Source organism: Onychostoma macrolepis, chromosome 23 (genome assembly GCF_012432095.1).
Source record: "Onychostoma macrolepis isolate SWU-2019 chromosome 23, ASM1243209v1, whole genome shotgun sequence".
NCBI lineage: Eukaryota > Metazoa > Chordata > Actinopteri > Cypriniformes > Cyprinidae > Onychostoma > Onychostoma macrolepis.
Window position 1 is genome coordinate 13088399 of NC_081177.1, and position 13168 is coordinate 13101566.

The 13168-nt window shown below is 36.7% G+C and overlaps 2 protein-coding genes across 6 annotated transcripts; one reads left to right on the forward strand and one right to left on the reverse strand.

The window, feature by feature from the left end:
- Positions 1–286: 286 nt before the first annotated feature.
- Positions 287–3176, forward strand: tac3a (tachykinin precursor 3a). The gene is made up of 7 exons (XM_058762830.1): positions 287–442; positions 741–856; positions 942–1041; positions 1162–1191; positions 1282–1335; positions 2028–2106; positions 2294–3176. Exons 1-7 carry the CDS (start codon positions 304–306, stop codon positions 2310–2312), a joined length of 537 nt encoding a protein of 178 aa, XP_058618813.1. The 5' UTR covers positions 287–303; the 3' UTR covers positions 2313–3176.
- Positions 3177–4685: 1509 nt separating this feature from the next.
- Positions 4686–11792, reverse strand: c1galt1la (core 1 synthase, glycoprotein-N-acetylgalactosamine 3-beta-galactosyltransferase 1, like a). Of its 5 annotated transcripts, none has more exons than XM_058762828.1 (5): positions 11279–11792; positions 10804–10855; positions 8663–10022; positions 6997–7661; positions 4686–5346 (listed from the first exon to the last, which is right to left on the reverse strand). In XM_058762828.1, exons 3-5 carry the CDS (start codon positions 8883–8885, stop codon positions 5017–5019), a joined length of 1218 nt encoding a protein of 405 aa, XP_058618811.1. In that variant the 5' UTR covers positions 8886–10022; positions 10804–10855; positions 11279–11792; the 3' UTR covers positions 4686–5016. The 5 variants fall into 5 exon arrangements, with proteins under 5 accessions (XP_058618811.1, XP_058618810.1, XP_058618809.1 ...); XM_058762827.1 differs by having other exon boundaries at positions 10804–10858; XM_058762826.1 differs by having other exon boundaries at positions 8663–8931; positions 11279–11791.
- Between the last annotated feature and the right edge of the window lie 1376 nt (positions 11793–13168).

Here is a 13168-nt window from a genome sequence, read left to right on the forward strand (position 1 = left end):
TCACGCAAATGTTCGAGGTTGACCCACAGACGCGGGAGCCCCGGTTTCATCCAAACCTGGCACTCTGTAACCTTGAAGGGACAAAAAAAAAATCTGGCAAAGTTACAGATATGGAATTAAAGTTGCAAGAATTCAAATCTGAGTAACTGATGACAGGGGTTTAACAAAAGAGGCTATGGTTTGTCCTTTTAAGGAATGCCTCGTGCCTCTGATGTCAGGATCGCAATTGCATGATCATTGCTGATGCAGACTACAAACCCTTAAACCACACCTACACTGCGACATCTGATTGGACTTACGCACATGTTGCTATCATTTAACAATCAGACAGGAGAGAATCCCTGTCTGTGTCTCTTGTCTGAGAGTCCATCACAAAAGGATTTAACTCCTCGACCACAAACTGTAACTCAGCTGTTTCCACTTAGCATTATCCTCAGCTCAGGTGAGTCCAACACTTGTAAAATGTAATTCAAATTGCAATTTTACATTATCGTTTTAGATTTCTTTTTTCATTACATTTTTTTTTAAACAAACAATTTTTCATCCTGATGGTTTAGTGGTAAATTATACTGAATACCACTGTAAGAGATTAAACAAAATAAACAAGTATAACTGGAATTAGTATTTTAGAGGGGACACTTTGTGTTAGTTTATGAATAAAATGTGACTGAGTTTTGTAAACAAACGGGCGCTTTGAAATGTTGTAAATTGTTTTAGTATTTGACATATTTTCTCCTCAGACTTATCTGTAAAGATGTACCGTGGGCTAGTGTTACTGTTTTTGGTTTTGGTGCTGGAAACCCGATGGAGTGAGTCGAGCTGTCAGCAGTCAGAGTCTCAAAGAGCAGTTTCAGGCGTAAGTGACAGATTATGATCATCTAAAAGGTATAAATATATAGGTTTGCCTGAGCTGTATAATAAAAACTTCATTTCATGCACAGGAGAGTCCGAGTTTTCGGCTGTCGGCTCATAACTTGCTGAAGAGGTATAATGACATAGATTATGACAGTTTCGTCGGATTAATGGGGCGCAGGAACGCCGGTGAGTGAACGGATATTGTTGCTATTGTTGTAATTTTGTATCGGATTTACTTCCTTTTTTTCTCTCTCTCTCTCCACTGAAACGTGTTTTTAATTTTTATTTATTTATTTTGTTCTCCAGACACAGATGATATACCACCTCAGCGTAAAAGTAAGGCATTGGGGTACTTTTTGTGCTTTCAGATATAGGCTACTCTGTTTAAAAATGATCTAAGAAAAATTACTATACGTTTTCTTTTAGGGGAAATGCATGATATCTTTGTTGGACTCATGGGGCGAAGGAGCGCTGACCCTGGTAAACACATTTTCTCTTCAATTCAGTAATGTTTGTGAAAGAAATAACGTTACCTTTAGATGACCGTTATCTTGATATCATTTTACACCTACATTAAATATTTTTGTGGGTTTACAGTCTGAATTCAATACGAAACGTTTGAATATAAAAAAAAAAAACCGTAGTTCTTCTGAGTTGTCTTCGAGGAGTGCACGAAATAAACAAACTAGCGACTCTTCTGAGCCGGTTCTTTTTAGGGAATCAAAAACATGCAGCTTGACCAAAGCAGTTTGATTCACAACCGAATGACTCTTATGAGCCGGTTCTTTCTAGTGAATCAAAATATACACCAGAAGCAGTGGGAATTGGTTTACGAACAACGAGTCCCGTGTTACCGATTTGAATCTGATGAATCATTTAATGAATAAACTCACTGAATCGAAATCTGTAAGTTTTTATTACTTTCAGTCAAGTCCGTCTCGAAATGAAGCATGTGCATTTAAGGTTGTTGAAACTTAAACCAGTGTCTGACTGGCCGTTCATACGAAACAGTGTGCTAAAAGTACACATTTACAACGATTCTGTCTTAGCTAATTGAACCGTGTGGGCTGAACCTCAAACATATGACAAACTTAACAAACATCAGTGCTAACATTGACAGAAAATTGTTCAGTCTATCACGCATCTCAGACTTACTGTATTTGTGTTGTCAGAAACTGGGCGTCCATGGAGGAAAGAGTATCCAGAAACAGGCTCAAGCGGAGGCATCTTCTTCAACAAATGCAAACTGAGGTGAGCAATTCGGTAGTAAAACTGCTCTGCCATCTGCAGGCTTTCTGAAACTATTACAACACAGCATTTGTTCCTAAAGCATGTCTGTCTATTGTTACAAAATTACTGGCTTTTCTTGTAAATATATATAGCCGACTTATTTATACAAGTATTTATTATAATTACTTTTTTTAACAATTTGTTGCAGGTTTCGTCGTGGGTTATAGGCAAATGAATTGTTTCATATCCAGTGAATTTGTCTATTCCCACCCTGTCATGACAGCTTCTTTTCAAGACATTTCTTTGGAGCAACAACAAAAAGTCATAATTTATTTTAAAAAAGTAATAGAGCAAGAGAAAATATTTATATAAGATGAATCAAATAAACATGATTTCCTATGATGTGATTTGTTTTATTGTACTGCAAATTATACATTAACCTAGATCGCCACATTTACATATCCACTTACATCCCTGCATTTCAATATATTCATTAAAAGTTATTTTTGCTGTCTAATGTATAAAACATGATTTTTTTGTAAATAAAAATATTATCTATCTGATCTCACAATGTTTTATGACTTAAATGTTTAAAACAGCATAAAATGTAGTACACAGCAATAATTTGCTACATTTGCCAAAACACAGAGGCTTAATGACCAACTGCATATATAATTATCTACATCAAACTTATATGTATTTTAACTTGAAGTCAACTTAATCATTCTAGAGGAAACATGTTGCCCCTATTACAAATACTTAACAACTAATGCTTCAAGTTTGACTTTGAGTGTTAGTGCTTTGGATATCAGTAGATCATTAAAGCACAGTATGTCTTTAAGGATATAGTTTAGTCATGTAACAATCATAGACAACATCCCAAGAAAAAATAAGGCCATCTGAACTTTCCAAGAAAATAAATATTAAAGAAAACCCAGAGAATCATCAATGATATGATGCTCAGCTTTTCATTTTGTCTCATTGTTGAAATACAAAACTATTGAAGCCGTTCATGTACTTTTGCCATAATACAGTGGGGGAAAAATATTTTTTGATCCCCTGCTGGTTTTGTACGTTTGCCCACTGACAAAGAAATTATCAGTCTATAATTTCAATGGTAGGTTTATTTTAACAGTGAGAGACAGAATAACAACAAACACATTTCAAACGCATTTCAAAAAAGTTATAAATTGATTTGCATTTTAATGAGTCAAATAAGTATTTGATCCCCTATCAATCAGCAAGATTTCTGGCTCCCATGTGTCTTTTATACAGGAGCTGAGATTAGGAGCACTCTCTTAAAGGGAATCTTAGTTTGTTACCTGTATAAAAGACACCTGTCCACAGAAGCAATCAATCAATCAGATTCCAAACTCTCCACCATGACCAAGACCAAAGAGCTGTCCAAGGATGTCAGGGACAAGATTGTAGACCTACACAAGGCTCGAATGGGCTACAACACCATCGCCAAGCAGCTTGGTGAGAAGGTGATAACAGAAACACAAAATAACTAAGCTCCCTTGGACTGGGGCTCCATGCAAGATCTCACCTCGTGGAGTTTCAGTGATCATGAGAACGGTGAGGAATCAGCCCAGAACTACACGGGAGGATCCTGTCAATGATCTCAAGGCAGTTGGGACCATAGTCACCAAGAAAACAATTGGTAACACACTACGCCATGAAGGACTGAAATCCTGCAGCACCCGCAAGGTCCCCCTGCTCACGAAAGCACACGTACAGCCCGTCTGAAGTTTGCCAATGATTCAGAGGAGAACTGGGTGAAAGTGTTGTGGTCAGATGAGACCAAAATTCAGCTCTTTGGCATCAACTCAACTCGCTGTGTTTGAAGGAGGAGGAATTCTGCCTATGACCCGAAGAACACCATCCCCACCGTCAAACATGGAGGTGGAAACATTACACTTTGGGGGTGTTTTTCTGCTAAGGGGACAGGACAACTGCACCGCATCAAAGGACAATGGACAGGGCCATGTACCGTCAGGGCCAGGGCATTGAAAATGGGTCATGGATGAATATTCCAGCATGGCAATGACCCAAAACACATGGCAAAGGCAACAAAGTAGTGGCTCAAGAAGAAGCACATTAAGGTCCTGGAGTGGTCTAGCCAGTCTGCAGACCTTAATCCCATAGAAAGTCTGTGGAGAGAGCTGAAGGTTCGAGTTGCCAAATGTCAGCCTCGAAACCTTAATGACTTGGAGAGGATCTGCAAAGAGGAGTGGGACAAAATCCCTCCTGAGATGTGTGCAAACCTGGTGGCCAACTACAAGAAACGTCTGACCTTTGTGATTGCCAACGAGGGTTTTGCCACCAAGTACTAAGTCATGTTTTGCGAAGGGGTCAAATACTTATTTGACTCATTATAATGCAAATCAATTTGTAACTTTTTTGAAATGTGTCTTTCTGGATTTGTTTTGTTGTTATTCTGCCTCTCACTGTTAAAATAAACCTACCATTAAAATGATAGACAGATCATTTCTTTATCAGTGGGCAAACGTACAAAATCAGCAGGGGATCAAATTATTTTTTCCCCCACTGTATATGATGCTTGTGAATCAGACACTTTTACTGTATTCAGACCAGAAGGCAGCAAAATAATTTATTCAAATAGCAGGGACCATATTAACAATCCGTTGAGTAGCAAACACTTATTCGAAGTGATTTACAGTTTATTTATAACTGGCACAACCAGTCAAGTTACTTGATCAACAGCAATAATGACAAAATTTGTTCATTGTTAAAGTTTGAACTTACAGCTTTTGGTTATTAGCCCAGATCTGTAACCACTTCACCACTCCATTTGCACAGTACACAGTCTGGATGATTCAAAATGCTATACAAGTTCACAGTTCACATCTGTCAGTGCTACATGCGTCCATTTTGGATTTACACAAGAAGAAACAATCATATTCACAATCATGCAGTGTTTCTGTCTGTTATATTTCTCCCCTGGGCAGCATTTGTGACTTTGTGATTTGTTGTTCCAGTAGTCTTCACTTTCTCATCTCTGGGACTCGTGGTGTATGTTGGAACTGATTTTTCTTTAACACGCTCCTCTAATCTCTGAGCTTCTGTGGTGGGTTTCCCAGTGTGGGAAGCTAAAGACAGTACAGCAGGCACTGGAGGCTGGTAGCGGTGTTGGTAGCCATAGGGCCTGAGACGGTAAGTGTAGTACTCAAGAGTATACATTAGCACAGGGTCTACATAGTGGAAAGACACAGCTAGGTCAGAGCAGCACTGTGGGCCCTGTAGGAAAAGACAAATATAAGAGATGCTGATCTGTTACATTTACATGTGATTGCAGATAGTTTGCATTTAAAGAAATATGCTGGGTTCAATACAAGTTAAGGTCAATCAACACACTTGTGTCAAAATGCTGATTACCATGAAAATTAATTTTGACTTATCTGTCCTTTATTTAAAAAAAAGAAAAAAAGGAAAATCTGGGTTATAGTGTGGCACTTTCAACTGAAGTAAATGTGGCCAATCTGTAAACATTAATATGCATCCATAGGACAAATAATGTGTTAGTATGATTTAAGAGTGGGGAAAAAATCACTTTCTTTTTTTTTTTTTTGTATCCAGTTACATTACAGTTTACAATTTAATTAATAATGACCAAAAAGAGCACTTTACAGCTTAAAAAATTGTTTTAACAAGAATAAATTAAGTGCTTTAAACATAAGCTTTGTATTACTAATTTTCTATTTTCAATTTACTTCTATTGTCTGTAACACTGATTTTTGCTTTTTTAAAAAGGAACATTTAAGAAATTGTTTGTCATTCTGTAATTAATATTGTTCAATTGAGCTTAATTTGTATGTGTAAAAATTTATTTTTCAGAAAGAAATTACACAATTCTATTCTCAATCATATTTGTTTTTATACTCACTTTATAAACACTGAAATAGCATTTGTATCCTTTATTATTTGCCACTTTGATGACCACGACAAGACAAAATTGTGTTTATTTCTTGGGTTTTATATTGCAAGACGTTAGCTGTCTAGTCACGAATCATCATCACGTACATGAAAGAAAAACTATTGACAAATGCTGTCCCCATCAAACCTATCCATTGTTGGTTTTGCTTGCAATCGCCTGAAAGAGTTTCTAGTTCAGTGTGGCATTTAATAATGCTAAAATTATGAGAGGTAATTTCATTCTCAAAGTATATTTCTCAAACAATGTTGTTGATTTTTATTCATACCTATAATACTATCCTGAATGGAAATTTACTTTTGACACTTTAATTGTTTTCTCCTCTCAGGCATAGAAAGTAGTCACGTTTTTTAAAACTTTTCAAAAAACGAGTTTAACTTCTGTCATTACTAAAGTAATAACTAAAGTGCTTCCAGTGTGTAGGAGACGGAAGCTGTGGAGATGTCACAAAGGACATGAAGGACATAAAATATCTTAAGAAAAATGACAATGAGTGCATATTTTATCCTGCACTACCATACAAAATTTGGGGTTAATATTTTAAGTCATCAAGGACACGTTAAATTGCTAAAATGTGACAGTAAATACATTTATATTATTACAAAAGGTTTCTATTATAAACAAATTCTGTTCGTCAAATAATCAAAATATTAATCAAAGAATCCTGAAAAAATCTATTACGAGTTTTACAAAAATATGTTTCATAAGCACGATATCAGCATATTAGAATGATTTCTGAAGGATCATGTGACACTGAAGACTGGTGTAATGATGCTGAAAATTCAGCTTTGCCATCACAGGAGTAAATTTTATTTTAAAATATACAGTAATAAATGTTAAAAAATGTCATTCTGAATTGATATAATATTTCACAATATTAAAAAGTTTTAACTGTATTTTTGATCAAATAATTTCAGCCTTGGTGATCATAAAAGACTTATACTGTTTTCACTTACTTCTACAATTGGGTAGAAGCAGTAGTTCCAGTACCAGAAGGTTTTGGAGAACTTTCCTGTAAGATGGTGTTCAGGAATGAAAGGATGGAAGGTTTCACGGTGCAGTGTGTCCCTGGAGTCCCCTGCTACCACCCCCATTTTCTCCAGACACTGACCCATCGCTAGATCCTCCACTGAGGTGGTATGAGTGCACACTTTACTGCTAAAACCCTCCACAAACCTTCTCAGGGCCTCTTTGCTGAGCACATAACCTGCGCCTCCGCTCATGTAGCCCTGCTTGGCATATGGCTTGAACCTCTTGCCAAAGTATATGGGCTGCTCTGCCGTGTAGTTTGACAAGATCCAGCGCAAGTTGTCCACAACGACGAACGTGTCATCATCGGTTTTGAGGAACCAGTCTGCCTCATTGCCGTGGTTCTTCAGAGCATAGTGGAAGGCACGAATGGTCTTCCAGTACAGCTGGTCACGGCCTTCTCCTGTGCCAAGACCCACTGTGGGGAAGCTGCGGTCTTCCTCAGAGCTCATAAACAGCACTACGTTACAGTGACGACTCCACGTCGCCTTCACATGCCGAGCCTTTGACTGTAGATTACTAGGCCCTGTCATCACCCAGCACAGGATACGCACTTTCTTAAACAGCTCATCTGCGATGTGACCATCCTCTCCTGTGTTTTTAAAACAAGTTCTATAGTTACATTGCAGTTTAATACAATCAAAACATATTTTGAAGGTGTACTTTAATCTATGTACACTAACCTATTAGTAGGCTATATATGTATATATAATTTTGCAATTACATTGGAGTCCCTGTTTAATACTGTAAAGCTGCTTTGACACAATCGGCCTTGAATCAATGCTATATAGAATGTCCATGATAATTAAAAGGAAAGAAATATTATATTAAAAACCTAGTCTACAACACATGTGCCACGTTTTTAGAATATATGTATACACAAAACTTATTACAAAACAAGAGTCAGATCATTGACCCATTGACTCGTCCTTAGTGCTGTCAAACGATTAATTGCGATTAATCACATCCAAAATAAAAGGTTTTATTTACATAATATATGAGTGTGTACTGTGTATATTTATTATGTATATATAAATACAAACACATGCATGTGTATATTTAAGAAAAATATATGTTTATATATTAAATATATTTATATATAATATAAAATATAATAATATAAATATATAAATGTATATACGTGTAAATATTTTCAAAATATATACTGAATGTGTGTGTATTTATATATACATAATAAACAAACACAGTACACATATATTTTGTAAACAAAAACTTCTATTTTGGATGCAGTCGATCGCGATTAATCGGATGAAAGCACTACTCATCCTAACAATCGCTTTAACTCAGTAACAACATTGTTATTGGATGCTTTCACTAACGTAATATATTATTCATGGCTGACTGCAAATACAATGGCATAGATAACTAAAAACATTTTTACATAATGCTGCCACTACTCTGCTAAAAAGTACTTGGTGCACATTAACAAATCACTGTGATCTTCCATTGAAAACTCAATGAAGCGAGTAGAAAGTGAAAGCTTTGCAACAGCTATTGTGTTGCAGTGCTTTATATCATGTTACATTCATTAATGTATGTAACATAAATGATGCACTAGAGGGCGCTGAGCACCTGTCTGGTGAGGGTGTTTGATGTTCATCAGGGCAGATCCTTCCACTCTCCAGGTAAGGTTGGGGGTGTTTTGTTCTGGCCCCAGTGGAGCAGGGTTGCTCTTGCCATCACGCTTCCAGCTGAAGCTCTCCTCAAACCACACCTGTCTCAAGAAGACGTACAAGGTGCAGCTGCCCACCAGGAAGCCCAGGAAGAAAGCACATCTTGAATTCCCTGCTTTCATTGTGACAGACAGTTCAGGGATCCCACCAACATTGGTCACTGTGAGGCTAGAAAAATATTAGTTACATTAATCTGAGGCTATTCATATTCAGTGATTGTTTTAACAGTCTGGATACAAAGATCCTAATATACTATAACTATATCCTGCATTATAAATTTATTCCTGTAGCCATATAACAGGAAAACTTGCAAATAAACTTAAATTGTGTTTCCCTCTAGAGCAGGGATTTCCAAACCTTTTTTTCCCAGTTGAACCCATTTTCCCTAAAATATTTACTTGAAGCACCCTATGAGATTTTAAGTTACAGTTTTTTTTACAATCGCTATCACAATTTTTTCAATACTTTTAACAATTTTCCTAAACTCTTAACACAGTTAGCACAACATCCGTCTGTGTAGGCTATACAATTAACACATTTCTTGTTGCTTTGACACAAAATGCATACAGTTAACACAAATTTAAAATGCTTGAACTTCCTTTACACACAAGCTCAATCAAGACCAAAACAATGTAATTTTACTCCCAAATTTTCAAATGCTTTCACACTGTATATCAGAACAGATAACATCATGTTCTAAAACTAACTTATAGGCTAAAGTCAAAGTGAACAGCTGTTCATATTGTGAATTGAATCACAAATAAGTCCCTTGTATTTTATTCCATTGCTAATGAGAAACAGCTGATTGAAGCTATGCAAATATAGAAATTACAGCTGATTCCCATCTAGGAAAGATACTTAGGTGTTGAGGTTCTTTCAATCGCATGACCATATGATATACAGTAAAAGAGGACCTCTTTGGGCTGATCTTGTCAGGAAAAGTGCACTCCTGCATAAATGTGAGATTGGCCCCTACAACACCGACTGCCTTCTCCTGTTTTAGAAGACCTGCATGAAGACTGGTGCCAGAGGTAGAAAAGGGACCGGTGGGAAACCACTTGCCAATATACTCCATATATATTCCTTGCCCTTTACTCCAGTTTGATGAGCTTTTCTTAGCCTGGAGATGGAAGGTTTTTGACCATTATCCACAGGCTAGTCCCTCAATCCTGGATGCAGCATGCCAAGACATCACAGCTGAACAAGACCAGGGATAAGGCATACCAAAAGATTCTTCCCAAGATGCCTTGCCAGAGAAGCTATCAGGTGTGATGTGGATGAGAACATATGACCAAACACAGAAGATCGGGCAGATTAGATGATTTTATTTTTTATTTGTTTTATTCTTCTGTGGCTTTTTCTGTTTGTATATTTTGTTCTTTCGCATAATAAATGACAGCTATTTAGCATTTTGTTGTTGTTGTTGTTTTCTTGCCTTCTTTCTTGTTTTTCTAATGTCCTGTTGCAAATAAAGCCTTTACTGCAGCAATTCTGTCTCTGCAGATGTGGTGTATTGTGTTAGTGTATTATTGTAATTTGAAAATTAGTGTTGGATTTTAAGTTTGCAATGTTTTGTCATGTTTTAGTTTTGTCAATTGTGTGTTGTAGGTGTGTTGGTGCGTTAAGAGTTTAGGAAAATTGTTAGAAGTATTGAAAAAATTGTCATAGCAATTGTAAAAAACTGTAATATAACGGCACATATGCATGTTTATGGCTCTCTGATGTCAGTTAATGTATTCCTTGTAAATACTTTACAATGATTTAAGGCCATCTGATTCTTTTTTTAATTATTAGATTTTCATTAATTTAGGAACCCATCTAAAAACATACTTGAGCTACCATTAGGTTTCTTACACTTTCTAAATTATAACTTTAAATAGACCTAATTAAATAGACAAAACATACACCATCTATTCATTTCAATATCATTTCGTTATACTAAGCCCATTTTCCATTTAGGATTCAGCTGCTGCCAGGTTAAATCTGAGGAACAGATTACAAGCTTGTTACCTTGCATGACTGATAAATCTGGGTTCTTACCCTCATTTCCAAGAATTAGGCACCTGCTGCTCCCAGGCCTCCAGTCACATTGCTGCTGTTTAAAAATGTCAGTTTTACGATGTTGACAAGTAACATTCAGGTTGACTGCAGAGTCACTCCTTTGTATGATGGATGAAACACTTATTACAAATATCCTAAATAACTCTCTATTATTACTGTTAGGCCTAAACTTTTAATTTAACGAAATTGTTCGAATCTAATGTTTGCTCTAAGGAAATCCTACAAAGACTCAATAAATCCAAGTCTAAGCTGGATTTTTCCAAATTCTATTAATAGACAGAATACGGCCCGGAATTTTATTAAGTTATTACACATCTTTTAATGCATGGATAGAATAAATAACATTCTGTAATACTGAGTTATATGGTCTATGCATTAAACAACCAAAATACATAATGCACGCACTCGTTGAGACATATGAGGTGCATCAGAGATCGAGGACAAAGGCCCTTACCTTGCATTCTTTAACTCCCCTCTGCAAGCCTCTCACCGTCCCAAGGAACGCTGTGGACTCCGGTCAGTTTCATGCCTTCAGTCTTTATTCCTCTAAATATCCGCGAGTTTACATGCGAGGAGCGCGTCAGGTTGCGTTTGAGTGCGCGTTGTGACGTCTACACCTAAACAAACGTTAAGGATTTCATGGTTTAGTTAAAGGACATGGCCAGTCACCCGACTTATTTTGTCCCGTATTAGCATACGATTTTCCTTTAACCGTATGGCGAACAGGCCTCTTTGTGTGCTATTAGCGAAACAACAGATCCTCTGTCATGAGCGACTACTGTGTCTGCAGCATCACACACGGATCGCCGTGTCGAGCTGTTTGATTGGAGGAATGGCCGGTTTGTTGCCATGGGAGTCTCCGCCCACTAGGGGCGTTCACTTATTTCAAGGATGACAAATTTGTTAATCATAAATAGGCCTATATAATATTTGTCAGAGTACGCTATGTCTAGTCTAGCCGTTTAGCACAATTAATATTGTTCTAAAACTGACTAACAAAAAAGTGCCTGAGTGAAAACCCTCAGATAAGACAAAGTGGTGATAAAGACACAACACTAATGCAAATTAAAGTATTCTCAAATAATTTATTGCACACAGTAATATGCAGATTTGTATTCATTTCTTACTTTTAAAAACTAGTGATGCCAATAGAACAAAATAATAGCCTAAATCTTATAATTTCTTCCTAGTCTTTAGAAAGCAGCATCAAACAGCAATTTAGTAAATATTACTTTATATTTATTGTATGCTATTTTTACACTTTTAATGTGAAATTTTGTAAGGGCGAGATATTCCTGTCCCATTTTAACTTCATGTGTGAGTGAACTCAAGCATCTGTCGTATTCACTTGGATGTAGCCACTAGATGTCTCCATTTACTTTGCTGTATGCGTGAAGCTGCTATCAAGGGCAGGTCTGAGGGGCAGTATTTTTGGTCAAATGTCTGGGTCAGATGTAAGGCAGACATTACATTATGTCTTCATTTATTATAATTGTATGGAACCAGCTAGAGTCCATCAATACTAGAGTGACAATTGTGGTTGCAAACCATTAGGATTATATTAAGGATGAAAGTGACCAGTTTTCCTGATGCAGTCTTGTGAATGAAGTCAGCAAACCTTTGGGTATCCTACCTGAGGATTCACTCAATGAGAGTTGTTGGAGTCTGATCAGGTGCCAGTTGTCTGAGGAGTAGGTCCTTGACAGTTTGACTACAGGGCCAATATAGCCGCATAAAAAATCACTCATATTACTAATTTACTTGGCATCCTTCTCAAATCCATTTTGCATGGTAAATTATGTAGCCTATATTAATTTTCAGCCTGTAAGCGGACATTATTAGAAGACACTGAACACTCTAAAAAAAAGATTCTGGGTTAAATACAACCCAGCGCTGGGTAAAATATGAACAACCCCAGCGATTGGGTTGTTTCCAAACAACGGTTGAGTTAAATGTTTAACCCAACCTTCTGGGCAGTAACCCACTGGGTCAAAAAAAAAAAAAACAATCGCTGGGTTTGTCCATAATTTACCCAGCGCTGGGTTGTATTTAACCCAGTATTTTTTAAGAGTGAAGACATTATATAGGCTATGATAAAATTGTTGTTCTGAAATATGTGTTTTAAAAAGCCCTTTTTTTCAAGTGCAATGCAAAATAATGGTTATAAGCAACTAACACAGTTGGTGACATTTTCTAAAATAAACTACTGCAATCAACACTCTGGCAGCACTACAAATTAATCAACTTGTAAAGCACTCTATGATGCAAAATTCATACTGCCAATGTCAAATATTAGATAACAACGCAATTGATTATTTCCTCCTACAGTTGAACTCAACAGCTG